Source organism: Furipterus horrens, unplaced genomic scaffold (assembly GCF_987537825.1).
Source record: "Furipterus horrens unplaced genomic scaffold, mFurHor1.1.pri manual_scaffold_7, whole genome shotgun sequence".
Classification (NCBI taxonomy): domain Eukaryota; kingdom Metazoa; phylum Chordata; class Mammalia; order Chiroptera; family Furipteridae; genus Furipterus; species Furipterus horrens.
Window position 1 is genome coordinate 86,623,138 of NW_028327177.1, and position 27,729 is coordinate 86,650,866.

Here is a 27,729-nt window from a genome sequence, read left to right on the forward strand (position 1 = left end):
CAGGAAGTCTCATAAGCTTCAGGAAATAGTTGACAATAAGGAGACAACATTTTTTGTGCCTTGTGTAAAGCTAACAGTGGGGCGGTGGGATTCAGAGAGGAAAGAACAATTGGTCTAGTGGGGCTAGAATGAAGTATACGTTTTTGAATTTTTTTTTTATTGTGGTAAAATATGTCACATAAAATTTGATATTTTAACCATTTTAAGTACATAATTCAGTGGTGTTAATTACATTGATAATGTGCAACGATCACTACTGTTTCCAAAATGTTCTCATCACAATGTTTCTGTTTCACCTCAAACAGAATTCTGTGACCATTAGGACTAACTCCTACTTCCCCGTCCTCCAAGTCCCTACTTTCTGTCTTTATGAATTTGCCAGAGAATAAAGTATTTTTGTGGACCAGAAAATATTAAAACTAAGTTGGAGCCTGGGTGAAGCCTAATTCTAAGTTGATTCGCCACTTATTTCTATAGATCAGCAAAGAACTAAACAAGAACTAAGACCTGTCAGAAGGTTGATTTAGAAAGTTCCACCAGGCAGAAGTTTGTGAGATGGTTCTGGGTCTGGAGAGCAGTTAGAGGCTGTTATCAAAAGCCCAGGCCAGGGGTAAGGAGCATTTGGGACTGCTTCCAAAATGGAAACAATTTAGGAGACATTTGAGGGAATATAGAGGAGGAAGTCTGCTTATGACCTGGCAAAATTACCTTGGGGAAAAGGAGAGGGAGGATAACAGATGTTGTGAATTTGAGTAAATGGGTGATTAATTAATTTTTAAACTACACATTTTAAATTAGGTTTCTATAAAGTCACAAAAATAGTTATTTAAATTATCAACACTGAGTACAAGGATAAGGTTAGAATTAGGTGCTATGTTCTTTAAGAAAAAAAACAAGGCAAACAACAGAAGAATTTCATCTTCTCTTAAATGTCAAGGTTTCTGTTACGTGGCAGTTCATTGAAAGGAAAGAGGTAGGAAAGACTGGGGTAATCAATAATCTAGAGTAATCAAAGGTAAAATTTCAGGGGAGGGAGAGTGAATTAATTCTGGGCAGGAGTTCATTACCCATTGCGGTGGAGTGTGCTATGGTTAGTGTTTGGCAGTAGGCTAGAAGCATGGATTCTGGATCCAGACTTCTTGAGTTCAAATCCTACTTTGTCACATACTAGCTATGTGGCCTTGATCAAGTTACTTAACCTCTCTCAACTTCTGTAACACAGAGTAATAACTGTATCTCATTTGCTGTTGCACAGATTCATGACTCAATATTTGATGAGTTCTTAAAGAATGACTTGGTACCCAGGAAATGCTATATAAGCGTGCGGTGCCATTATTATTATTTAAAATATAAACTGAAATAAGAATTTCCCTGTAAGTTTAAACAACTTGATTTATCAAGGAAATTAGAAATAGAGAAATCACAGTGTCTTAGACACCGCCATGGCTCAAATGTCTGCTTTCTTAGGTTTGAGTTAACCTAGAACACTGACTTCTCTGGCCAATGCTAATTATTCACCTTTTGGTTAAACATAATTTTTAAAAAACCTAATTGGTATCATCTTAGTCACTTAAAAAATTCATTAACTTGGCATTTTCTTTTTTTTAAATTCTTTTCAAAAATATCATTTTCATTGAATTTATTGGGGTGACATTGATTAATATAATTATATAGGTTTTGGGTGTACAATTCTATAATACATCATCTCATCATCTGTATATTGTATTGTGTGTTCACCACCCCAAGTCAAGTCTCCTTCCCTCACCATTTGACTTGGCCTTTTTCTAACGAAGGTTTAAATTTGTGTGTCCTGAAGGCCTGGGGTCATTCTTCTTTTTTGTTTTTTCCTTTTCTTCTTCTTCTCGCCTTTTTTTTTTCCCTTATAACATGTGATTCATAGTAATAGGGGCTGAATCACTGTATGTTTGACTGCATGGAGGAAATAATACATCATTTGTATGTTTTCCAGTCATCTGCGTCAGTCTAAAATTAGAAATACAGATCGTTAAGGATCGTTTGCTTCATTTGTAACTAAAATCAGGAGAAAGGGTTCCGAAGGTCGTATTCATCTTTTATATGAGTGGTTTTCCTATGATTTTTCTCATGCAAAATTTAGAAGACTCCCGATTCGCTGTGTATCGAGTACCTCGGTCCCATACACCCTTCCCTTGACCAGTATGCTCACGCCTTACCCATTTGGCCCAGAAATTCTAATCTCAGGCAAAACTCCTCCGCCTGCTGGGCGCTGCGAGATTCGGTGGACACTGCTACCCTCTGCTGGTGATCACGTGAAACACTGCACTTCGACCCTTCACTTGGGGTTTTCGGACAGGAGCAGAATGTTCACCAACATCTCTAAAACACTACACCCTGGAGCCTCTCCTCCTCGCCCCACCTTGCTGCACACGCCCTAAAAGAAAAAGGTCAAAATAAAAGCAGTACTGAGTAGTATACGTGAGCAATAATAAGTCCAACACAGTTTTGATTTATCCCACAATTGGACCACAGATCTTGCTTAAATGTTCACTATTTACTTCTTCCCTAAATTTTACTTTCCCCAGCCTCTGCTTTGCTGAATCTGCTGGTGGTGATACAGCACAGCGCTGTTTCAATGTGTCAAGAGTAGGTCTTTCAAGTTTATCTTAAGAAGAATTTGGAATCCAGGTGTCCTGTGTTCTACTAGGCTGGTGGCATAATGTTACAGCAGGCTGTGGTGGTGTCTTAGACTCTTCTGATGGCAAAAATCGGAGGTTCATTCTTTTTCCTCTTTTGATATTTATATCCTAGGACTTACCTTTGAATTTACAACTTACATATTGCTGCCCCCCTTATTCCCCTTTGTCACTTTTGCTGTTAAATGATACCCTTTGATTTTTAGAAATCATCCATATCAGCTCATAATTCCTTTTTAAAGCTACATAATATTCCATTGTGTATTATATGTCATAGTTTTTGAAAAAAACTTTTCTATATTTGGGCATTTAAATTGTTTCTAATAATGTACAATTTCAAATGATGCTGCAGTGAATACCTTGTGCATGTGTATTTTTGTATTACTGGAAGTGTATCTTCAGGGTAGGTCCCTAGAAGTGGGTTAAAGAGTGAATGCATGTGTAGTTTTGTTCAATTTTTAACAGATTGCTCCTCCTAGGGATTGTTACTGACTAGCATTTATTGTGAGGATAGTTGTGATTTTTTTTTTTTTTTAAAGGAAGAAAGAAATGCTGGAGTATTAACCTGGTGGTCATGTCTCATGAGTATTCAAGAAAATAGGCTGGATGGCAAGGTGAGGGGCAGTGTGAACAGGCTACTTGAGAAGAACAGAAACAGTAGCACAAGCTAGCCTTGGAGTGGCAGGTTTGCCACTGGTTCTGGATCAAAGGCTGACCTAGGTCTATGCACCTTGTGGATGATGAATATTAATTCAGATATGCCATCACTCCTTGTGACTTGACTCTTCTGTCAGTCTACTTCTCTTCACATCACCACCTGGCTCCTTTGCTCTGTAAGACCTAAATCTGTTTCTTCTGCACCTCTTGCCCATGCTTTTGGCTTGCCCCTATATTCCCTTTCAGAGAGAACTTTTCATACCAGGGTAGTCTCCCCTTGGCCAGAGGTAAGTGCTTACCTACAGTTCACACTGCTGCACTGGACGGCATATGTCTGTCTGGGACAATGGCTACAGAGGAGTTGTGGGTGGGACTGATAAATATAATTTAGCAATTTACCAGAAATGGGAGTTTGGTTCCTCTTATGACTTTATCTAATATGTTCTCAATGGCTGCACAAAGCCAGATGCAAAAAAGATGCCCATTTTTTCCCATCACACTTTTGTTTTTAAACTGTGAAGAGGAAAAAGGGCTATAAAACCTTTTCATGACTACTTATTTTGTATATGAAGGGAGGTAATTACTGATGGAACTAAGAAAGTTGGCACAAGGTAATGTCTTTGAAAGATGACTAAGACAAGCCCATCACTTTTATCTTGCTCTCAGTGTCAACTCACCGAGAAGTCTTCCCTTACCATGTCTGTCCCATTAATGTACTCACGTGTTTACTATTCTTGCCACTGTTGAGTCATTTACCTAGTGGTTTATTGTTTGCTTGTCTGTTCACATCCCTTCCCTATCAGGAAGTCGCTCCATGAACTTAATGGCCACTAGTCTAGTCTGCCCTACACCTGTGGCACCTAAATCAGTACTTGGCACATAGTAGGAGCTCAATAAGTATTTGTTGAGCAAATCAATATACTAAACAATGGGTTTGTACAAAGTGTGTCATGCTGTGTGATACCATTGTACACTTCCTGCTGTGTGAAAATGACTTCTAGTAATTGAACAAGAAAACTGATAATGTTTAACATCAATTACTCAAGATTGACAAACTGTTCCAGGAACAAGAGCATTTCCTCCAGAAATGCTCCTTTGCAAAGGTGTAATCTAGTGCAGAAGAAATGAGCATGCTACGTCAATTGATCATTATGCTATAATCACACTGAACTTCTGTGTATGCCACGCACACGCTCTGTGTAAAGTCTGCATCCCATGAGGTGTGATCAAAAACTGCCTACCAGGAAGGACCAGAGGTCACTGCACCCACACAAACCCATCTCAGACACACACAGGGAAGCTGTCATCAGGGCCTCTCCCAGCGTGTCTTTGAAATTAAGAAAAAAAAGCTGAAAGTGTGTGTAATTAAAAGTGAGCATTACCACAGCCACGCAGATAAAGTTAATTGTACACTAAGAGCAACATTCTTATGCAGTGCTCATGGAAGACATCACAGCAGCCTGCAGGCTGGTCCAGGGAGATGAGATCTGCTCAGAATGAAATAATCCTGTGCTCTGAAGCAGAACATCCCTTCGAAAGCCAAATGTTCTCACATAAACGGAAAGTACAAAGGCTGAAAAGAAGGAGGAGGGCCTGCTTGGTAGCATCTCTAAATAAAACCAGGCTCTAAGAGAAAAGAGCTTATATGACAACATCACTGACTAGAGTCACCATGCTGTACATTACATACTTCAAAATTGCCAAGAGAGTAAATCCTGAAAGTGCTCATCACAAGAACAAAGACAAAACAAAACATTTTGTAACTTTGTATGGTGACAGAAGGTAACTACATTACTGTGGTGATCATTTCACACTGCATACAGATATCCAATCATTGCATTGTACACCTGAAACTAATACAACGTCATGTCAATTATACCTCAATTTATAAAAGAAAGAAAAGAGCGTGTAACACTGATAGTAAATGAAGAAAGTATGATTTAAAAATAAACCCTACAATCAGAGCAAATAAAGAAGACATATCTTACATGGTAACAGAAAAAAACTAGACTTTTGGTGGGGAGCACATAGCAGAGTATATGATACTGAATTACAATATTGTACACCTGAAATTTATATAATGTTATTAACTGGTGTTACTTTAGTAAAAAAATAAAGAAAGAAGACATACATGTCCTTAACTCACCATTGCTTTTGATATTAAACATTTTCATTGTCATGGGGCAGAATTCTACAGAGAAGATACATATTTATTTTTCCTTTGTGAGGTTACAAAGACCCCAGACTTCAAGCTTAAAGAAGGGTCTTTGTAAAACTAGTTAACCCAGTCAAATCGAGTTAATGTCTACAGAGAAGTTGATGGAATGGGTGATTTACTGTTTAATAATGAATTGTCATTATAGGACAAAGAGCTGCTTTGATCAAGCAAATCATAGCAACAGTGCAGGTTCCATCAGTTTCTCAGCAATTAGTGGTAACTGGAGTGCTAAAAAGCAAAGCAAAAGACAGTTTTAACCGAAAATGGGTCGCCTCTGTGTTGAGGGGAGAACCTGACCCCAGGAGCTGAGAGAGGACTTGAGTCACTGGCACCTGTAGTAGGGGTGACTCCTAGAATCCCCTGTAATTTAGACCCTCTGGCAATTTCAGCCTAAATTTTGTTATGGATCTATATTAGGAGAATTGGAAACCAGAATGTACCAGTCATGCATAATTTAAACTACCTTCTCTATATTAATGACTATATATACAGGTTTTCCTTTAAACTTAATACTGAGTTTGTGGTCTTATATCCAATTCTTGTCGCAAGTCTGAATCTCTGATATGATAATTTTGTTTTGTCTTTCATTCTTTGCTCATGTACTTGAGGTTATCCTCCTCCTTTTTGAATTGAAATAGTTTATTCCTTAGCTCTGAGTTTTATAACATTGGGTAATATTTATATTGGAATTTGTTTAAAGCTGGGGTTCCCCTGAAATAATAAATCAAATTACAGAAATAAATATTTTCACCTAATTACCTGAGAAATTTTTCCTGACATTAAAATGTGAAAACTGATGTGTGAAAGAGAATATGGGGCTCTTTGCCCTGTATTGACAACGAAAAACATCCCAAGCATGAAAGTAAAAATCGCTTCAGTATTCACTGTGATCAGTCCATTTTGTTCGCCCAAGAATGCTCATTGCCATGGGGACTCACCTTCCTGTCTGTGAGTTAAAGCAACTCCTCAAGTGGAAAACCTCCACTAGTGATGCAGCTTTCTAGAAATCTCCACAGTGAATAATGCATTGAAGAAAACACACACATGATGAATCCATGAAGTACTATTTTAGGAGGCAAAGACTTTTATAAGTTAGAAACTTTCACAATTAGAAATTCAAAAGCAGAGCCTTAAAATAAAAAATAGAAAAATACCTGGGAGAAAATTTGCAACACTTGGCAAGTATTTAGTATCCTTAAGATATGAAGAGTGTTTACAAATCAACAAGAAAAGTTCCATAGAGGAATTGAGAAAGCAAAGTAGGCATTTCATAAACAAGGAATATATATATGGTTAGTGCTAATGTGAAAAGAATTTCAACCACATAATAATAAAAGAATAAAGGAAAAATAACATTACTAATGTTGCCAGAGCTTAAAATGGTTACTAAAAGTGTATTGACAAAGAGGGAGACAAAATCTCTGTTTAATTTTGGTGAAAATGTGAATTGCTATATTATTTTTGAAAAATAATATATATAATACTTATATATTATGTCAAAATGTAAAACATTCGGAGCCTCTTACTAAGTAATTACATTTCTGGACATTTGGGTTAAGAAATAACTATACAAGTGTGAAAATATATGAACATAGTTGATCAACACTGGTATTTATGAGTGAAAAAATAAAAATGATACAAATTGATATCAATCAAGGATTGATGGTGGCAAAGTTGGTACATAAAAATAATGGAATCCTATGTGGTCATTAGAAATGATAATATCAGGTATCTTTTGACTTCTGGCCAAGATGGAGGCCTAGACAGACACGCTGCATCTCCCTTCACAACTAAGAAGGAATACAGCTACCTCAAAACTAGAGACAACCAGAAGTTCCAGAAATCGAGCTTCATGGAAGTCCAACAAAGATATAAAGAAGAAATACTCATCCAGATAGGTAGGAGGGGTGAAGCCGGGTGGAGAGGACGTGGTGTGGTGGTGGCAGCAGCAGTGGCAGCAGAGGCAGGCCGGCAGAAAGTGCAGTAACACATTTTAAAGGGATGGACACCTGCGGAGTGCTCCTAGCCCCAGACCAGACCATGCAGCTCACAGTCCCAGCACGTGGGAAAATCAAGCCTCATTGCTTCTGACTGTGCAAACCAGTGGGGCGGAGGAAAAAATTACTGGTCTCTCATCAGAGTCCGCTTGTTTAAAGGGCCCCCATGGTCCTAGAAAATCCATAGACCCACCTATTCTGGGAACGACAGCAAGGAAGCAAGGGCAACAGCTAGAGAGGTGCCAGTCCCATACGGAAGTGGGAGAAGTGCCTAGAAAAGGGGCAAGTGCTGAGCAAGTGGCATTGTTCCCTCTCAGACCCCTCCCCCCTAACAGTGCCACAACATGGTGAAACAGGTCGCCTGTACTGACGAATACCTAAGGTCCCGCCCGTTACAACATAACAAGTGCAACAACTTTACCTAAGACACAGAGGCAAACAAACACAGGAGCCTGACAAGATGAGAAGACAGAGAAGTATGGCCCAAAAGAGGGAACGGATCAAGGTTCCAGTGGGAGAACTAAGCAATGAGGAGATAGCCAACCTAACAGACGCAGAGTTCAAAACACTGGTGATGAAGATGCTCATAGGCTTGACAGTTATGCTTAAATATGGCAAACGCATAAGGGAAGAAGTGAAGGCTATGCTAAAGGAAACAAAGGAAAATCCACACAAAACCAATGGTGAAGGGAAGGAAACCAGGGCTCAAATCAATGATTTGGAACATAAGGAAGAAAAAAACAGTCAACGAGTACAGAATGAGGAAACAAGAATTGAGAAAAAGGAGGAGAGGCTTAGGGACCTCTGGGACAACTTTAAACATGCCAATGTCCGAACCATAGGGGTACCAGAAGGAGAAAAGGAAGAGCAAGAAATTCAAAGCTTATGTGAAAAATAATGAAGGAAAACTTCCCAAATTTGGTGAAGGAAATAGACATATAAGTCCAGGAAGCATAGAGAGTCCCAAACAAGCTAGACTCAAGGAGAACCACACCAAGACACATCATCATTAAAATGCCAAAGATTAAAGATAAAGAAAGGGTCTTAAAAGCAGCAAGATAAAAGCAGAGAGTTACCTACAAAGGGGTGCCTGTAAGACTATTAGCTGATTTCTCAAGAAAAACTTTGCAGGAAAGAAGGGACTGGCAAAAAGTATTCAAGGTGATGAAAAGCAAGGACCTACAATCGAAATTACTCTATCCAGCAAAGCTATTTGTTTAGAATGGAAGGGCAGACAAAGTGCTTCCCAGACAAAGTAAAGCTTAAGGAACTCATCATCACCAAACTATTATATGAAATGTGAAAGGGACTTACTTAAGAAAGAGATGAAAATTATGAAGATTAAAATGACAACGAACTCACAACTATCAACAACTGAATCTAAAAAAACAAAAAACAAAATCCAACTAAGCAAACCAGAATAGGAACAGAATCATAGGTATGGGGATCATTCGGAGGGTTATCAGCTTGGAGGGGAAAGAGGGAGAACTGGGGAAACGGTGTAGGGATTAAGAAGCACAATTGGTTGGTACAACATCAACAGGGGGAAGTTAAGATTAATATAGGAAAGGGTGACACAAAAGAACTTATATACATGACCCATGGACATGAACTAAGGGGGTTGGGATTGGTGGATGGAAGTAGGGTACTGGGTGGAGGGGAGCAAAGGGGAAAAAAATTGGGACTACTGTAACAACATAATCAATAAAATATACTTAAAAAAAGAATATTATCAATCCATATTTATTGACATGGAAAGATATCTCCAATATATGGTGGAGTGAACAAAATAATTTATAAGGTTCTAGTATGATCCTATTAAAATATCTAGGTGAGTTTCAGTGAAGCTAAGCATCTCTAGAAGGTAAGTTCCATGAGGACAGTGTCTTAGGGTTCTTCATTTCTGTGTCCCTAGGGCCTAGAACAGTGCCGGGTACTGTGCAGTGATGTTTGTTGAATGAATGAGTGAATGAATGAATGAATGAAATATCTTTAGAAAGGTTTTCATCAACAGTGTAACGTTGTTAGCGGAGTGCTAGTAATATTTTGTGTTCTTCAGATTTTCTTTACCATTTTAGTTGCCTTCAAAATGTTTATTTTATTTTAACCAACCAGTATTATATTAAAAACGTAGTAATGTCTACTGCTGCTGAGAATGTGATAGTTCCGAATGTGTTCACTGGCTGTGTAAACTGGTTCAAACTTTTGGGAAACATTTGATATTAAATATCCCAAAATCACAAAACATTTCTTTCTTTTGTCTATTAATCCTGCAAAGGAAAAATGCAAAATATGAAGTGACCTATGCATTCAACCTTGGACAACCTAATGGCACATCTAAAGGAGAGAAGAGGAAAAGTAAATTATGCTAAATCCGCTATATGGAATTTCACAGAACCCTTACCAATTCTGAAGATTCTGTAGCAACACATAAAAAGAGGCTGAAAATGCAGGCATGCTGTGATTTAAATTAAGCATACACCATATGATAATGCTTCTGTATTGAGACTGGAATTCTGGGTGCCGTTTTCTTAGAACAGCAGAAAGAACATGGGTTTAGAGCTACAGATTTTTATTCAGGAATTGCTACAAAAGCTTAGTTGATTATGTTCTCTAACATCTTTGTGCCTCAGTTTTCTCCTCTACAAAATGGGCTGATAGTACTTACCTCCTAGTATTGAGAGGATTAAAATGAGATGATGGGCATAAAAAGGCCAAAGAATAAGGAAGGATTCAACAAATTATGGTATTTTTATTTTTGTTGTTACTGTTATATTTTCAAAATCTTCAAAAGATTGTCAGCTCCTATCAACTACAAGCGGAATGAAAAGTAAAGCGCTAAAAAGTTACGGAGGAAGAGGTTCACCAAATCGAACTTTAGAGGCCCCCAAACCCTCCGGGACTTCCGGGGTGGCGAGCGAGGGAAAGTGACAGCCAAATGTTGCTGGGCGCAGGCGCGCGGCCGGGTGAGACGTTCCCGGAGGTGTCCAGCAGGGGTCGTTGCTGGTGAAAGTAGAGCCGGGACCGGAAGCCGGGCTGGTGGCTGGCTGGTGCACTCTCCGACTCTTCCCGTTTCCACCGCTCCCGCCCCAGTGGGTCGTCGTTGAGTTGCAGTCCACTCTGACTCGTCCCCTGGGTCGCCGGTATGCCGCTGGAGAACCTGGAGGAAGAGGGTCTGCCCAAGAACCCCGACCTTCGCATCGCACAGCTGCGCTTCCTGCTCAGCCTGCCGGAGCACCGCGGGGACGCGGCCGTGCGCGATGAGCTGATGGCGGCCGTCCGCGATAACAGTGAGGCCCGCGCTAGCCGAGTCAGCGGCCTAGGCCTAGGCCTGGGCTAGCCCCGCGCTGCGGAGCTGCGTGGTTTTTCCCGAGGGCTCCGGACTCCGGGACGCCCCCGTTCCCTCACAGGTCCCCGAGACCGGGCCTGTCTTCTCAGACCCTAAGGATATTAATTTTGTTGGGTGTCGTCGGGGACCTCCAGCCTTGCTCTTAGCGGGGTCTTCCCGCTGTGCGCCCTTCCCCTCTGAGAGCAGCTTACGGGAAAATCCTGCGGTCTTGAGCCCGGTGCTAGGCACAGAATAGTGGCTCCTGACTTCCTGTCATTGGCGAGTAGTCCCGGGCTCGGGGTAGTCCCGCGGGAGAATTAGGCGTACCGTGTGAAGGGGAAAATTGGGGTCGGTTCCTGTAGTCCTCCGTAGTAGTCAGTGGCACTGACGTGAACATACTGTGACGTGTCTCAATCTGTGGATGAACAAGCTTCCCCTTTCCCTTGCTTGAAGACTGCCTTGGAACACAGGCCGTCAAGAGGCAAACCGAGGACTGCCCTCCACCCAGCCTTGGCAGAAGTTGGCGGTGCCAGGATTGGCCCTAATGCTGGGAACCTACCCTCAGCGAGCGTTTGCGTTTTGCCCACCCCTTTACCAGGCGCTACCCATTACTTCCTGGTCGTGGGTGGGAGACTGGTGGAAGAAGTGAGTGGACACTGACTTCAGGGTAAGAGGGCTGTACCACTCAAAAGTCATGTCCCTCTTTTTGGCTTTCAGACATGGCTCCTTATTATGAAGCCTTGTGCAAATCCCTTGACTGGCAGATGGACATGGACCTGCTCAATAAGATGAAGAAGGCAAATGAAGAAGAGTTGAAACGTTTGGATGAGGAACTGGAAGATGCAGAGAAGAATCTAGGAGAGAGCGAAATTCGCGATGCAATGATGGCAAAGGCTGAGTACCTGTGCCGGATAGGGGACAAAGTGAGTAGAGATGGTTTCCCCTCTCTGTATAGTCTAGAATGGGCACTATTGTAGGTTAGTAACGCCTTATTTAAAAAATCAAGTTCCTTTTTAAAAAGTTACGATGGATAAAGAAAAAGTAGTCTTGCTACACCCTATCACCTGCCCCACACAGCAAGCAGCCACATGTGTATTCTTCCTTATCTCTTTTAACACGACTAAAAACTTAAGTGAACAAGCAGAGATTTTTGTTATTTTACTGCTTTTACAAAATTGGGATTACTCTCAATATTTCACTTTTCTCATGTATCCTGGTTGGGAAGCATTGGTTCTGGTGCATTTTAAAAATTGTTATTTACACAAGTAGTAGTCTCCTTATAGTGAACTAAAAATTATAGTTAATGTTAAAACTCTACTTGATCTTTCTTTATTTCATACTTCCTCAAAGGCAACCTTTTTAATTCTTTTAATGTACATTTACATACATATATATACCTGTAGAGATTAGGTACTATGTTTAAATTTTTTTTTAAAAAGGTGTATTCTTGTACTGTTTTTCATTCAGTATTATTTCTGAGTGATCTTTCCATATTCATGTACATAAATCTTGCTTCTGGTTAATGCTAGCTAATAGTCCATTGTAGGGTCATGCCACGGTTTCTTAGCTATTCAGCTGTTTATTGATGGGCAGGTAGAATATGTTGTTTTCAGCTGTTTTTGCTTTTATAAGCTGCTGATGTGAAAACATGCTTGCATATGCTTCTTTGTGTGTATATGCTAATATTTCTCTAGGGTATATTCTGTGAAATGAAATTGCTGGGACAAGGAGCCATTTTTATTTTAATACATGTGGCCAGTTCTTTCACATAGCAGCCTGCCTAATTTATACTTCACTATTAGTGTGTGAGAAAGGTACCCAAGGGTATTGGATCCTTAAATTTTTTAAAAAATTTAGTAGTTGTGTAACAGTGGTTAAGAAGATGGGATTTGAATGTCCTTAATTTTAAGCACTGTACCCTGAAGTATTTAGGTGACAGATAACATGGTGTTAATATAAAAAAATAAAATAAAATACTTCGGGCTCCTGGATCAGAGAGGTTCTATTTCTGGTTTCAGCAATTATGATTTACTGAACCCTCAGTTTCTTCATCTGTACATAGGGATAATGATAGTTCCTACTAATGAGGATTAAAGGTAGAGGTAAAGACAGTAAGACTAATATCTGGCACAAGTGCTTAAATGTGAATTAAATTTAAATTTAAAACAAACTTTCTTCTTCTGATTATAAATTTAAGATTTGATCATGGTACATATTTGGAAAGTACAAAATATTTTAAAAAGAGCTAATGGTTTGTGTGGTTTTCTAGGTTGTGTGAATATGGTTTGGTTTTAAAGAGGATAGTTATTACATATGAATGAGAAACTTACATATGCTTTTGATTTAGGCCTTGAGGAATTTCAAGGAGAACATGCTTGGATCAATATCAGGGAGTTGTAAATTGGTGGTGTTCTAATATCGTATGTTTTTCAAGTGGCATTATTCTAAAAAGAACAGCTCTTATTTTCCTTCCTGTTGTTGCTTTTTTTTTTTTTTTTAAACAATTGCTAAATAATGGGCTTAATGGATTTTTATTATTGACTGTGTTACCACTGATTATAGTTACTCACTTTCATGGTGCTCAGTTTGTTCTAAATTTGTTTGTGGAAGCTCCTTCTAGAAGGCTTCTTTGTCCTTTTAACATGATCTCATTAGTCATACAACCAGATATTACAGGCTCACCTGTTATTTTTCTTTTCAAACTTGGAATCATCTATTTTTCCTAGGATCTCTGGTGTGGATAGTATTAACAGAAATTAAGATCTGAGTGCTGGGTGTGCCCATTACTGTCCTGCCAGTCCCTTTATGAGGCATAAGTAATAATTACATAAAACAAAGGTCAGATACTTACTAGAAAATACCAAGTATAAACACATGGTTTTATCCATGTTCATATTTGAAAGCAATGGAAACATTTTATTCAACCATGCTTTGAGATAGAATTGTACATTTAAATACCCAGTTGTATTCTAACAGTAGTCAATAACTAAGATAAAATTTCTGTTACCCTTTAAGTGATATGAATGATAACTTACAGTAATTTTAAAGTAGTATAATTGTTAAAGAGAAAAGTATTGAAAATATGGGAAAAAGAAGATTGACACTATTGTGAATAAATTATGTTTTTCTTATGTTGTCTTTAGATAGAATATAAACATATGTTTAGGAATATTCCTTTTTTTTTTTTTGTACTTTATGCAAATGGAGAGAATGATATAATGAACCCCTCTGTGATTATCACCCAGCTTCAACAGTGATCAATTGACGGGCATCTTGTTTTCTCTATTCCTACGTATACTCAGCTCCCCCACTCCCCAACCCCCATCCCAATCCTGTTTGAAGAAAATCCCAGACAGCTAATAGCTGTCTTTTCTCACCTGTTGTTTTGGTTTTTTTTGACAGGAGGGTGCTCTGACAGCCTTTCGCAAGACATATGACAAAACCGTGGCACTGGGTCATCGACTGGATATTGTGTTTTATCTCCTTAGGATTGGCTTATTTTACATGGATAATGATCTCATCACACGTAACACAGAAAAGGCCAAAAGGTACTTGTTAGCAGTGGGGCTATATTCCCTTTAAATTATGATGCTATAAATAAGATTAATGTAAGAAATTTGCCTATTTTCTTTTTACTGCAATTTCTAAATTTGGTCAAATAATTGATATCGTCGTCGTCGGCAGCCGTCCGTCTCGAGAGACGATGGTGTAGCTTCTTAAGAGTCTATCTGCACCGCCGAGAATGGCTGTGCAGTAGGACTCGGGAGTGACATGGTAGTATCTGTCTCCTCCCGTGTTGAATCGACATCTTGCGATGACGCTGAAGCTACAGAGCCTGGGCAGGGTAATATGGAGGGTCTGCTGTTGCCCATGCAGCAGACCCCCCCTCTCTTCGCAGCTGAAGGATCCAAGGGAAAGACGGAGTCAATACAGCTTGGCTTCAGGTGCGCCGCAGGAGTTGCCGGTGTTGACTACAACGTCAAACCGCCTTAGGGACTCCGGCTCCGGATTTTCTGTCGGGGTTTACTCCCTTAGCCTTTCCCCTGAAGAGGTATGCTGCAAGGCAGCGGAGGTTTTTTGGAGTCAGAGTTTTCCTTCTCTGATGTACCCTGACTGGAAGATCGAACCAGCGACACTTAGCTCGCAGGCCGACGCTCAATCCACTGAGCTAAACCAGCCAGGGCAAATAATTGATATATTTAGTAAAATATTTACTATCCTTTTGGTTCAAGTTGTTAAAAGTTATTTTATCTTTGAAAATAACACAAAACTTGTAACAAGTAGCATTGTCTACTTCCAGATTATGATCCTACTGATTTTTATTTTATAGCTTAATAGAAGAAGGAGGAGACTGGGACAGAAGAAACCGTCTAAAAGTATATCAAGGACTTTATTGTGTGGCTATTCGTGATTTCAAACAGGCAGCTGAACTCTTCCTTGACACTGTTTCCACATTTACATCCTATGAGCTAATGGATTATAAAACATTTGTGACTTACACTGTCTATGTCAGCATGATTGCGTTAGAAAGACCAGATCTCAGGGAAAAGGTAATGACTGAATCTTTAATATTTGTATTTAAAGCTTATTTCATGCTTTTCTAACAAATACACGAAAATCATTGAAGCATATGTTTGTTTTTTTAAATTTCTAGGTTATTAAAGGAGCAGAGATTCTTGAAGTATTGCACAGTCTTCCAGCAGTTCGGCAGTATCTGTTTTCACTCTATGAATGTCGTTACTCAGTTTTCTTCCAGTCATTAGGTAAGGATAGAGTTGCTCATTTTGATTTTCTGTCTTTGTCTGATTCCTTATCCCATTGGCAGAGAACCTAAGATGACTTTTCACATATTGTGTATGAAAAAAATAGTGTGGAGATAGCTGTAGGTATTTGATCAGTGTGGCTGATCTTCTGTTTTTGTTTAGTGGGGGGATTAGCAGACTATGACCTGTTTTTACACTGCTCAGGGGGTGAGATTAATGCTTACATTTTAAAAGGGTTATTAAAAGAAAAATAAGAATGTGTGGTGGTTCTCAATGGCTGAAAGTATTTAGTGTCTGGACCTTTGCTGAGGAAATTTGCCAACCCCCTGGTTTAGTGTCTTAAGGGGGTGTAGGGCAGAGTGAACAAATAAATGGTTCTAATACTGAGTATTATGGGGAAAAGTATGAGGGAATCCTTAACCTTCTAATGGGTTGATAAGTAATTGAGTTTTGAATTCAACGATGGGTAATTTTTTGTGCAGTAACTAAATCTTTGTGCTGATTTGCAGATCAAGAGCTATAGGTAGAGAAAATAATTTATTGAAAATACTTGTGGTGGTCCTCCAAAGCTCGTTTACAGTGATCCTGCCTACATAAATGTGCTTGTTTTCCCTTTTGTCTCCACTCCTACCCAGCAAGGCCATTTGGTTTCCTATGATGAGCACGAATTGCTAAGATGATAAAAGAATGAGCTTGCACCAAGTCAACCCAGGGGTCCTTCCCAGATGTTTTCCCAAAACTTAAAGAACTTGAGATTGACCTACAGGGGTGGGCAAAAGTATGTGAAACACTAGAGTTTATTCTTGTACTATTATTTAATAATTATTGTATTTTCCATATGAACAACTACAGACCTACTTTTGCCCACCCCTGTATTTCATTGTTAATGTGGCAAGTTTCAGAAAGTATTTGGTTAAATGGGTAGGTAGTATTCACAAAAATTGGAGTGGAGAACACTCCAAATGATGGTCATTCTATTTTGGAGTGAGTTTTGGCCCCGTGTTTATGGAGTGCTTTCTCCATGCATAAATGCGAGGCAGCTTTATGAGAATTCATACTTTTTACCATATAGTGTGGGAATAGTGCTCTTCAGACATGCTGAATTACTTGCTTTGCCTTATCTTCTTGTGCACATACATGGATGCATTTTCCCACAAGGTTGTATGGCAGAATTGCTGTTCTCTCTTTCTCATGCTCATGGATTTCTTGGTCATTACTCTGCTCAAATGTGGAGTGTTTCTTCAGTCAGAACAAATAACTTTTTTGCATTACTGAAGCTCTTATTTTATGCCCCTTCCCCTTTTTTTTTAATTGAGATATATGAGGAGGGGACCCCCCCCAAAAAAACAAACAAACTGGAATTATCTTCTGGAAGGCGGGCCCCTTGTAATACAGGCTTCACCTGCTATGTGAGTGTTCTAAGAACCCATCTGTATCAGTGTATCAGCTGGTGGTGTTATGATCGAATGCTTTTGGTTTTATCTTTGAATGTGTTTGCCCATTTCATGGTGGGTGATTTATAAGTGCACCTGCCCACACTGAGTGTTCAGCGGTTTTTGACCTAAAATGGCATGACCCCCATGTCCCACCCTTCCTGTTCACCTGATTGTGCCCCGAGTGACTTTTATTTTTGTTTCCCTGGATGAAAAAAGTCCTTGAAATGTTTTGCTGATGTGTAAGAAGTGAAACAAAAAACGGCAGAAGCGCTAAAATTTAGGCATCAAAATAGTTCAAAATTGTTTTGAGCAATTGGAAAAAAAAGTCTCTATAGGTGCATTGTATCAAATGGAGAGTATATTAAAGATGACTAAAGTTTAAACATGTAAGAATACACAATTTTTATAAATCCCATTTTTTTGGGTCCCCCCTCATAAATGATTTAAAGTATAATTCAGTGGTTTTAGTATATGGACAAGGTTGTGCGACCATTACCACTAATTGCAGAACATCTTCATTGCCCTGAAAGGAAATCTGGACCCATTAGCAGTGACTCCCATTCCTATCCGCAGTCCCTTGTCAACCACTAATCTTTCTGCCTCTGGACATTCATATATGGCTTTTTGTGCCTGGCTTCTTTCACCTAACATAGTGCTCCCACAGGTCATCCATGTTGTAGCATGTGTCATATCAGTGCTTTATTTAGTTTTATGGCTGAGTGATATACCATTGAATGGATGTGCCACATTTTATTTAACTGTTCTTTAGTTGATGGACATCTGGGTTGTCTGTAGTTTTTGGCTATTAGAAATATACTGTAATGAACATTCGTGTACAAGTTTTTGTGGGAACATACTTTCATTTCTCCTGGGAATATATCTGGTAGTGGAATTACTGGGTCATATGGTAAGTCTTTGATTAACGGTTTGAGGAACTGCCAAACTTTTTCAAGCAACTACCCCATTTTACATTCCCAGCAATGTGTGAGAATTCGGATTTTCCCTCATCTAATCATTATTGCATCATTTTAATAATAGGTATCCTAGTGGGTATGAAGTGATACTTTGTGATTTTGATTTGCATTTCTCTCATGACTAATAATTTTGAGCATTTTTGTGTGTGTGCTTATTGGCTATATACCCCATTTTTAAAACTTAGCATATTGTTTTGTGATTTTTTTTTCTCTTAAGTTTGTCTCTTCTGCTAACAGTTATTGGGAGTAGACTTTATGCTTTTTTTGTATTTGTAGTGACTCCAACACCAGCACAGCCTGGTATGTTATTGAGTGCTCTGTAAATGTCTATTGCATTAATTAAATCAAAGTGGAAAATTGGGGGGCGGGGAGGGGCAGTGCTAACCTAGTGTAATGAAATTGATGGCTTTTTGAAACCTGAATTGTTCATGTATTAATGTCATCCCACTCTGCCCATCACTCATTTAGCAGTCTTTTTATTTCAGTGCTTTGGATGAAACTTTTTATCTTTACCAATTTTATACATTTCCCAGATATTTTAAATGAAGAAGACAGGATAGTTAGATTTTCTTTACATGACAGAGTCATCATTATTTGTATTATTTTATTTTCTCTTTTAGTGTGCTGAGACGCTAGGATTTACTTGGTTTTATAAGACTGATTCTACACTCACAGACACAGGCTTTAAAATGTTTCATATGAAAAAAGGAAGTAGCATCCTTTTTTATGTAATACCTGATTGTTTTTAAAAATTAAACTGAGAAAGTGAGAGGTATTCTATCATCCTGTCTCCAAATCCATACACATATTTACTCACACATGAAATTCTCAAGAAAACCATTTTAAGATTTTGTTATATATCCTTCCTATTTACTTGTACTTTAAAAAATAAAAATAAAACACCACCAAAAAAACAGGGTTCTATGTACACATGGAAAAATTTCAAGCAATATCACTTACCAGAGGCAAAAGGCTTTCCCTAACCTATGATTGCCATGGTCCTTTCTCGACTGCTGTTAGCAGGTTTCAAGTATGTTCTTCAGGGGCAATAGTATCCAAAGATATGTGAAATACCTTTAAACATGTGGTTGTATTTTATGTGCTGTTTTCTAAGTAGCTTTTTTTCTCTCCACAATATAATATATTTCTCTTTTCATGTCACTATGCAAACAGCTGGTCATTGAGTCAGTATTTTTAAGTGACTGCCATGCATCAGGCACTGAGTATATGTGTAGTGGAAGATAGAACAGGTGGCATGCCTTGGAGCTTCCATTTCTTTTAAGGACCTCCTACTACTTCATTATCCTCTGCTGATACAAAGTTATGTTTTCAATTTTTCCCTGTTTAAGCAACCTTATTTTGAACACTCATTTACAATGCATCTTTTCCACTTTTGCTTGTTATTTTCTTAGGGAAAAATTAAGAAAATGAATTTTGCAAAGGGTAAATACATTTCATCTTAGTCACTGTTGCCCTCCAGATATATTGTGCCAGTTTACATTAACACAATTTCTCCTTCTCTCACTTTAACATCATTTGAGTCTGTTCCCTTCCCCACATACTCTTAGCCAGTTTGAGAGGAGAAAAGTAATTTTATTGCTTTATGTTTGTTTGTTTGTTTGTTTTTGCCAAAGATAGTTTTTTCATTGAACTTTTTAGTCTTTTTTTTTTTTTTTTAAGATTTTATGTATTTATTTTTAGAGGGAGGGAAAAGAAGGGATAAAGAAAGGGTGAGAAACATCAATGTGAGAGAAATATCAGTCTGCTGCCTTCTGTACACACCCCAACCAGGTACCAAACCTGCAACCCAGACATGTGCCCTGACTGGGAATCAAACCAATGAACTTTTGCTTTGCTCCAACTGAACCACACAGGTCAGGGCTTAGTCTTCTTTTAAATGGCACAAAAAAGATAAAAGATGATAAATTAGGTTGGGATTATGGATGTGACCCATCCTGATCAGCAAACATTTTTTTTCCACATCCTATTCTGTAGGTTCTTTGCCATATTTTTATCAGTTTTATTGAGGTATAATTGATACATAAACACTGTATAAGTTTAAGGTGTGTAACAGTAATTTGATATTTACGTATTTTTTTAAATTGAGAATGAGCATCATCTCATGTTTAGAGCCATTGATCTTCACATTGCTAAATTTTGTTCCCTTGTCTGCTTTGATATTGACCATTCTTTGCTTCTTGCCACGATTTTAAGGCCTCATCCTTTGTTAGACTTCTCAGTACTAACTGCCCTAGACTTACTGCCCTTTTCTTTATCTTCATTCTGTAATCAGATATATCTGGATGGTAGTCATTCCCCAATTTCTATCTCCACTGAGCACCATATTCATGCCTAACCGTCTCCTTGATGTCTTCAGTGTCTAATTCTGTATGTGAATCCACTTGAACATGTCAAAAAAACCCATCACACTCCCCACTTCCCTAAAAAGAAACAAAAAACAAAAACACTTCCAAAAACAAAACAAAATTTGCTTTTCCAGGGATTTCTATTTTGTTCAACCCAAAACTAACAAGTATCTTCTTGATTCTTTTCTCTCACTTACCTTCCATATCCCTGTAGCTGTTTTACCTGCTACATTCTGAGTCTGCCCTCGGTATTCTTGAGCTTAGCCAGGCTCTTCCTGCCTTGGGACCTCTGCATCAGTTGCAGTGCTCTGTGCCTCTTGCTCTCTTTTTGGCCATCTCCTCAGAAAAGTCTTTCCTGTCCACCCTGGTCCAGGGAAAGGCCTCCTATTCACACTCCGTCATGTCACTGTTTTGCTCATGTCACAGAACTTGGTAGTTTCTGAGAGTATCTTATTTGTTCATCTCCCTGCTGTTTGAAAATGTAGTTCCTGTGGCAGCAGTGATCTTGTCTTTTAGTTTACTGCTATGTCTTCACTATTTAGAGCAGTGATACATAGTAGTTATTCAATAAAATAATTTGTACTTGTGTGGATTACTCAATATCCTCTGTACGTTTTACTGTTCAATTAATCTTTTCTTATTGACTTATAAGAAGAGCTCTTTATAGATCAAGGCTATTAATTCTTACCCTGTTATAAATATGTCCTCTAGTTTATCTCTTCATCTTAAAGAGGCTTATAATTTGTCATCTTATTCGTTGCAGCTGTTGTGGAACAGGAAATGAAAAAGGACTGGCTTTTTGCTCCTCATTATCGGTACTATGTGAGAGAAATGAGAATTCATGCATACAGCCAGCTGCTTGAATCATATAGGTCATTAACCCTTGGCTATATGGCAGAAGCCTTTGGTGTTGGCGTGGAATTCATTGATCAGTAAGTTTAAATAAATTTACATCATGTTAATTTATTTTTTAAAGTTGCCTTTTAATGTGTGAATTTGTTTTCTCCCTGTTTGCACTGCTTCCCTCAATAATAAAAAAAAAATCTTAAGAATTATTCTTAAGATTATTAGCAAAATAGCTATATCTGTCATCTCTACCTTCATGATGTGACCCTTCTGTTTAAGGAGCTGTAGAGAGGATAAGTGATTTTGCAAAAGGTGTTAGAGCGGTTGATAACAAAGTAGTCGTCTGCTCCTTTCTGGACTACACTGCCATGATAGGAATGACGCTTAGTTCTCTTATCCTTTATGTCACAGGTTATGTTTCCTGTGATAATAATGCCTTCCAGTTTTTAGGTGCTGCTGCAATTCTGGTCAAATTGGTTGTTAAATGTGGGGCTTGTGGCCTTTGAATGAGTGATTCATCAAATACTTACCGAGCCATTACAGCATGGTTGGCATTGTTTTAGATCCCTGTGGAGTTTTATTCTAGTTGTAGAGGAGAAGACTGCAAGTAAGCAAATACATATATAAGGTAATTTATGATAGAAATGAGTCCACCAAGATAATAAAATGAAATAGAAAGATGTGTGTGACTGCAGCATAGTGTTGATGGGGGAGGGGCGGCCATTGGAGGATTTTAAGCATGGGAGTGACGTGATTTCTTGCTATGTCTCACAGACTGAGAGAATGGGGAGACCAGTTAGTTTGTTCAGTAGCTCATGGAAATGTTTCAGTGGCTTGGATGAAGGTAGTGGGAGTGGAGTTAAGAAGCGTACATTCAGAATGTGCTGTCCATTTGGTATCAAGATCAGTGTCCCCCAAACATAAGCCTTTTTAAATGTTTGTGATACAGTTTTCCATGACCCATAATCAAAATAAGTGGTGTTTATATATAAAGTGAAGCTACATTTCACTTAAATAAGACCATTTTTCTTCTTAGTGGTATTTTTCCTAGTATCTTATGAGAAATTCCAAATGTACAGAAAATTCTGAAGAATTATCCAGTGAATTCTCATATATCCTTGATTCTATAATTAACATTTTGTTATATTTGCTTTATCACATATCTGTTCATCTTATTTTTTAACTACTTCAAAGTTAGTTTCAGATGCCTGCTCATTTTACCCTAAACACTTTAGCGTGTATATCAGTATTTGCTTATGGGCTTGTTTTGAGATATATCTGCATTCAGTCAAATGCATATACCTTAAGTGTAACCCACACGCCTATGGAGCCATCACCAGAGATATCCTCATTCTCTTCCTTTAAAGAAAAAAGGCAATGATAGTAATTTTTCTTTTTTAAAAATTATCCCTACCAAAGTAGAAGGCTGGTGTCCTAGGTTGATTTTGTTGTTCTATTTCTGAATTAACTAGTCTGAGATTCATCTGATACCCACTATCCAAGAAAGTTGGTTACAGGGATGGGGGTTGGCCATTACGAGTGGTTTTCATGAATCAGAAGGAGTGAGCAAGTGCATGGAAAAGGTGAGGTTAGCCTGTCTTCTTGTTCTAACTGCCAGTAAAAGCTGTGTGGCTTTGGTTAGGTTCTGTCCCTTCCTCAGTTTCTTAACTGCGATAGGGAGGTGATGAAGCCATCACTACTAGGGGGCAAAAGGAAGCTCAAAGTCAGTGTTAACATCTGAAGTAGGCCAGTGCCACTTAGACATGCTGCAGTATTCTTTAAGTCATTACAGTGACATTTGAATTCAAGGGAGGTGGCACATTTAAGGTGGGTGGTATATACAAGGTCAGGAGTATTTGAATTGTTCAGTTTTTTCCTTCATTTTCTAAGACTAGTTCTAGAGACAAAGGTTATACCACTCAGTGCTAATTGCTGTTACCTAGAAAGGTCTTGTTTTAAATTTCTGTGATACCTGTTTCAAGTCTGGGATTTCATGGATTCTTTATTAACCCCTGAAATTCTTTTTTAAAAATGGGCTGATGTAGTAAGTTTGAACAGTAATTCTACATCAATGTTTTCATTTCTACTTCCTTAAACTCAGTAAGATATTGTTGGAAAAAGAAAGGGGCCATTAGTTGAGCAAACACTACTTCTGTTGACATGGTTGTTAGAAATCACATCCATGGGCTGTGTTCCACAATTTTGTTGGTGGGTATTTGTTTGAAATTTGGGGTATGTATTTATTCCAGAGGTTGTTTATTTGGCAAATACTCAGTTCATCATTACTAAACATCTTCATATGAAGCACCAGGCTGAGGGCTTGGAGCAAAGCAGAGGCTGGGGAAGATGACTGTCTTTGGATGTGTTTGATTAGCACCTTGGGAGAAGAGAAAAAGGTAGTTTAGACTTAACAGCAGGGAATGGGACTTCAATACCACCTTGGGCATTAGGAGTTAAACTTTGTTGTTATAATCAGAAAGGAAGCTGTGCTCAGATGACTCTTGGCATGGAGTTCAGAATGAGCATAACTGGGAATCAGTATTTGATGCCACTGCCTGAGAAGTGGATGCATCCACAGATGGCTTCTTGTGGGCATTTAGACCGAATGTCATTGCATGTTTAGAATTTTTATAGGAAGTGATGGAAGAAAAGGGCTTTCCAGGTGGAAGAAATAGCACAAATAAATTTAGGGATGTGTTTGAGAAACGAATGGCCTAGTTGAACTGGATGGAGTATATCGCAGGAAGTATAGGGAAGTCCACTGAGATAAGCTTAGAAGGATACCATGTTAGCTCTAAAGAAGGGTCTTCAACGACACCCTAAGGAGTTCTTCATTTTCCCATGCCAACACTGGTCTGGGGATAGTGGGATGTAAAGAAGCAGCCGAATTGTCAGCTTGGTGTCCATAGTCAGGCTCTAGAGCTGAACAGTTAGGTCTAAGCTCAGCAGAGGGCGCTCTTGAGTCAATTTGCTTGTAAATCAAATCCAGTGTATTTCTCTGTATCTTGTTCCTAAATCAGAACATCTGGATTCTTCAGAGGTTTTCTTCCTTGTTCTGTAGATTTGGGTAGGACTAAGAAAGCTGGTGGTGATTAAACTTGATTGTGTAATTTTCTCTGTGCACTTAAGTCCTAGAACAAGAGCTGTAAATGGGTTTAGCAGCTGTGTTCTAGAGGTGCAACTATTTATCTGGAATATAAATATAAGTGAATTTAGAAACAATGCTGATTTTTTTAAAAAAAATTTTAGATTTTACCTAAAGCCATTCAGTTACATAGCTCAAAAAATAGCAACTGGAAGAAGGAATGAACATTGTAACAATTGGATCAACTATATTTTGATTGAAAGTGTAGAAATAATGCAGGATTTATAAACATGTTCCTGTTCTTGATAGTTTAGGATAACTTATAACTTAAAATCTTCAGTAGCATAACTTAAGGCATAGTGGGTCTCACACCAGTGACTAACCAGTGGCAACTAGTTATGATACTGATTTCTTTCAAAGCACAAATCAAAGTAGCACACTTTACACACTTTTTCATCTGATGGTAGTGCTTGCTGTTCAGTAAGCATGAGACGTGGTGTTTGCCTCTGACCTTCCTCAACAGTGCATTAGACTTTGTTCTGCCTAATACTGTGGCATTTCATTGTAGCTTTATTTTGCAGTTTTAATGAGTGAAGTTACTTTATGTATATCCTTTGCCTGTGTTTTAATGAGTCATTTGTCTGATTTGTAGTGTTTTCTAGTTTATATTGCAAACATCTTTTATCCACATTATCTTTTAGTTTTTGACTTGGTTTTGGTGATATTTTCTTTCCTTTTATGAAATTCTCTACATAATCAGGTTTATCCATTTTTCTTATGTGGTTTCTTAGTCTCCCTCAACACTGTTTATTGATTAAGCCAGCGTTTCGCCATTGATTTGCAATGGCACTTTTGTTAGAAATTTAACTCTAATATTTAGAAGTCCCTTTTTGTATTGGTGTTTATATGCTTGGCTCAAGATGTTTTAGTATCTGGAAGAGTAATGTGTTACATAGTTTTTATTTGAAATCTGATTTTTCTTGATTAGAAAGACTCCTTATAAGAATCCCTAAATTTAACACTAGATTTTTATCTTAAAGGAGTCATCTTTCCATTTATTTAATAGCATAGAGCTGCCTTCATACAGCTTTTGTATAATTACTAAGCATTTACTTTTTTCCCCATGTCACGTGGTGATAGAGTGTCTTTGGAGAGTGTCACCACTGATGCTGGGTTTTGAGGTGTATGTGTAACCATACCACTTTGTTTAAAAAGCTGTCTTAATAATGAGGTTTGGGTTGTGGCTGGATATAGGTAATTCAGAAATACCTTTTTCAAATTCATAATAGATTAACACTCTTTGCATTCCTAGTCCTAATTTATTGTAGCATATTATTATTTTTCCCTTTCATGCTCTGAAGATTTTGAAAACCCTGAGTTACCTGCTTCTTAACAGTTAAGTTGAAGCAAACTGGGCAGTTTAATAAGTCCCTACAAACTCCCAATAAATCTTGTTAATTTTTTGTTTTTTCCTAACTTACTGTTTATCTCTGAACACTCATGCAGCTTTAAAGACTTGCTATGAATGGTTTCATTCTTTGACATCTGTGCTCCCTGTGAGCATGACCCTGTTGGGTCATGTTTATTCTGGTAGACGACTTAATCTTTGGGGATAATCCTGTAACATCAAGAGAAGAGCTTCTCAACTACTGCATATTCAATAGCTAAGGAGTGAGGGAAACTAAATGTTACCTTGAAAGACAATCAAATCGTGTATTTAGTGCACTCTGTACTTTTCTAAGATTCTTCTATAAGGCTAATACTAAAGGCTGTTTTTTCCTTCTCAATTAGGGAACTCTCCAGATTTATTGCTGCTGGGAGACTACACTGCAAAATAGATAAAGTGAATGAAATAGTGGAAACCAACAGGTACGTTTAAGTTTGTGTATCATTTGTAATACTCCCCAGAATAAGGGGCATTCTTAAGTGCCTTCTTTTTAAAAGTAGGTCAACGATTGTTACGTAGTAATGTTACTGGTAAATAATTCATTTTTTTCTTGAATTTATTTATAGACCTGATAGCAAGAACTGGCAGTACCAAGAAACTATCAAGAAAGGAGATCTGCTACTAAACAGAGTTCAGAAACTTTCCAGAGTAATTAATATGTAAAACCATGTAAACAAAGGATTTTCTTTGGAGATAATTACTTGGAACTTTTATAGCTTACTTTACTATGTGCCCAGTTTAACTGTATAAAATAAATACTGTGTTGTTTCTGTCAATTGACTTTTTTCTTAAACATATCTACATTAAGCATGGGGTCCAATAATGTTAAAACAATGTCACTTTTATGTCATTTAAAGATCGATCTCTGGTTTATGGTTACAGTTAGAAGCTGTATATTTCCTGAGTTCAAATCCCGATTGCCTCATCAGTGAAATAGGGATAATTAATATAAGCTCATTATTTCTTACCTTTAAACCTCCTGAATTTTAGGAAGAGTACATGCTATATATTGTAGGCCAAAATTAAACAGTGTCTCCACTTAAGACAGAAGATACATGTATCATAAGCTTTCCCTCAAAAACAGGTAACTTAAAGAGGAGGCTACTATAATCCTGGATTCCAGAATGAACACAGGCATTAAAAAAAATTATATAATTTTGGTAAAGAGAATTTTTCCCCCCAGCAAGCAATACCATAGTAATAGCAATGAGGAAGACAAAGTTGTTCTGTTTTTTACCCCAACTGTAATAAACTCAATGAGTTAGATAGGGATTTGTGCTATGAGTGAAGAAATAAAAAACCTGATAAAGGAGACAGAGTGCAGTAGGGTATAAAGGGCAATCTTCTACACAGGGTATCATAGGAGGCCTCTCCAGTAAGGTGACATTTAAATGAGGGAGGGAGAGACCATGCAGATATCCAGGAGAAGAAAGAGATGGAAAGTCACCAGAGGTTTTAGGCAGAGTAATGGCCTGATTTGACTGACTTGTGTCGCTGTGGCACTCAGCTGGAGGGGATGTCACATAATGGTGGCATGGACTGTAGAAGCAGCTGGATTTGCTAAAAGGTTAGAATGGGGAAAGGATGAGAAAATGAGTCAAGGAGAATCCCAAGGTTTCTGAATGGTGACCTGGACAAGAGCAGTTAAGAGAATGAGAAGTGGCACTGTATTGTAAAAGGAAGGGGAGAGAAGTAGGCGGTTTTTAACTTAACATGTTTATATGCTAATGGGAATGAGCCGTTAAAATATTAGAGGAGAACACGATCTCAGTCAATTGAAAATATACCATTCAACATTAATTTATGATAAAAACGAGTATACTAGGCAGTATAATAGATTGGGAAATCCTGCCCTATTGCAAAGGAGATACTTAATGGTGAAGTACTAGAAGCATAACCTTGAAAGTCAAGACGGTGGCTATCCTTAGCATTGGGCTGAA

At 38.2% G+C, this 27,729-nt stretch overlaps 1 protein-coding gene across 2 annotated transcripts; it reads left to right on the forward strand.

Moving 5' to 3' along the window:
- Positions 1 to 10,586: 10,586 nt before the first annotated feature.
- On the forward strand, positions 10,587 to 26,565 carry PSMD6 (proteasome 26S subunit, non-ATPase 6). 2 transcript variants are annotated; one of them, XM_090283886.1, is made up of 8 exons: positions 10,587 to 10,834; positions 11,590 to 11,795; positions 14,275 to 14,420; positions 15,203 to 15,422; positions 15,527 to 15,635; positions 21,175 to 21,343; positions 26,134 to 26,211; positions 26,356 to 26,565. In XM_090283886.1, exons 1-8 carry the CDS (start codon positions 10,690 to 10,692, stop codon positions 26,450 to 26,452), a joined length of 1,170 nt encoding a protein of 389 aa, XP_090140012.1. In that variant the 5' UTR covers positions 10,587 to 10,689; the 3' UTR covers positions 26,453 to 26,565. The 2 variants fall into 2 exon arrangements, with proteins under 2 accessions (XP_090140012.1, XP_090140013.1); XM_090283887.1 differs by having other exon boundaries at positions 10,589 to 10,687.
- Positions 26,566 to 27,729: the final 1,164 nt, after the last annotated feature.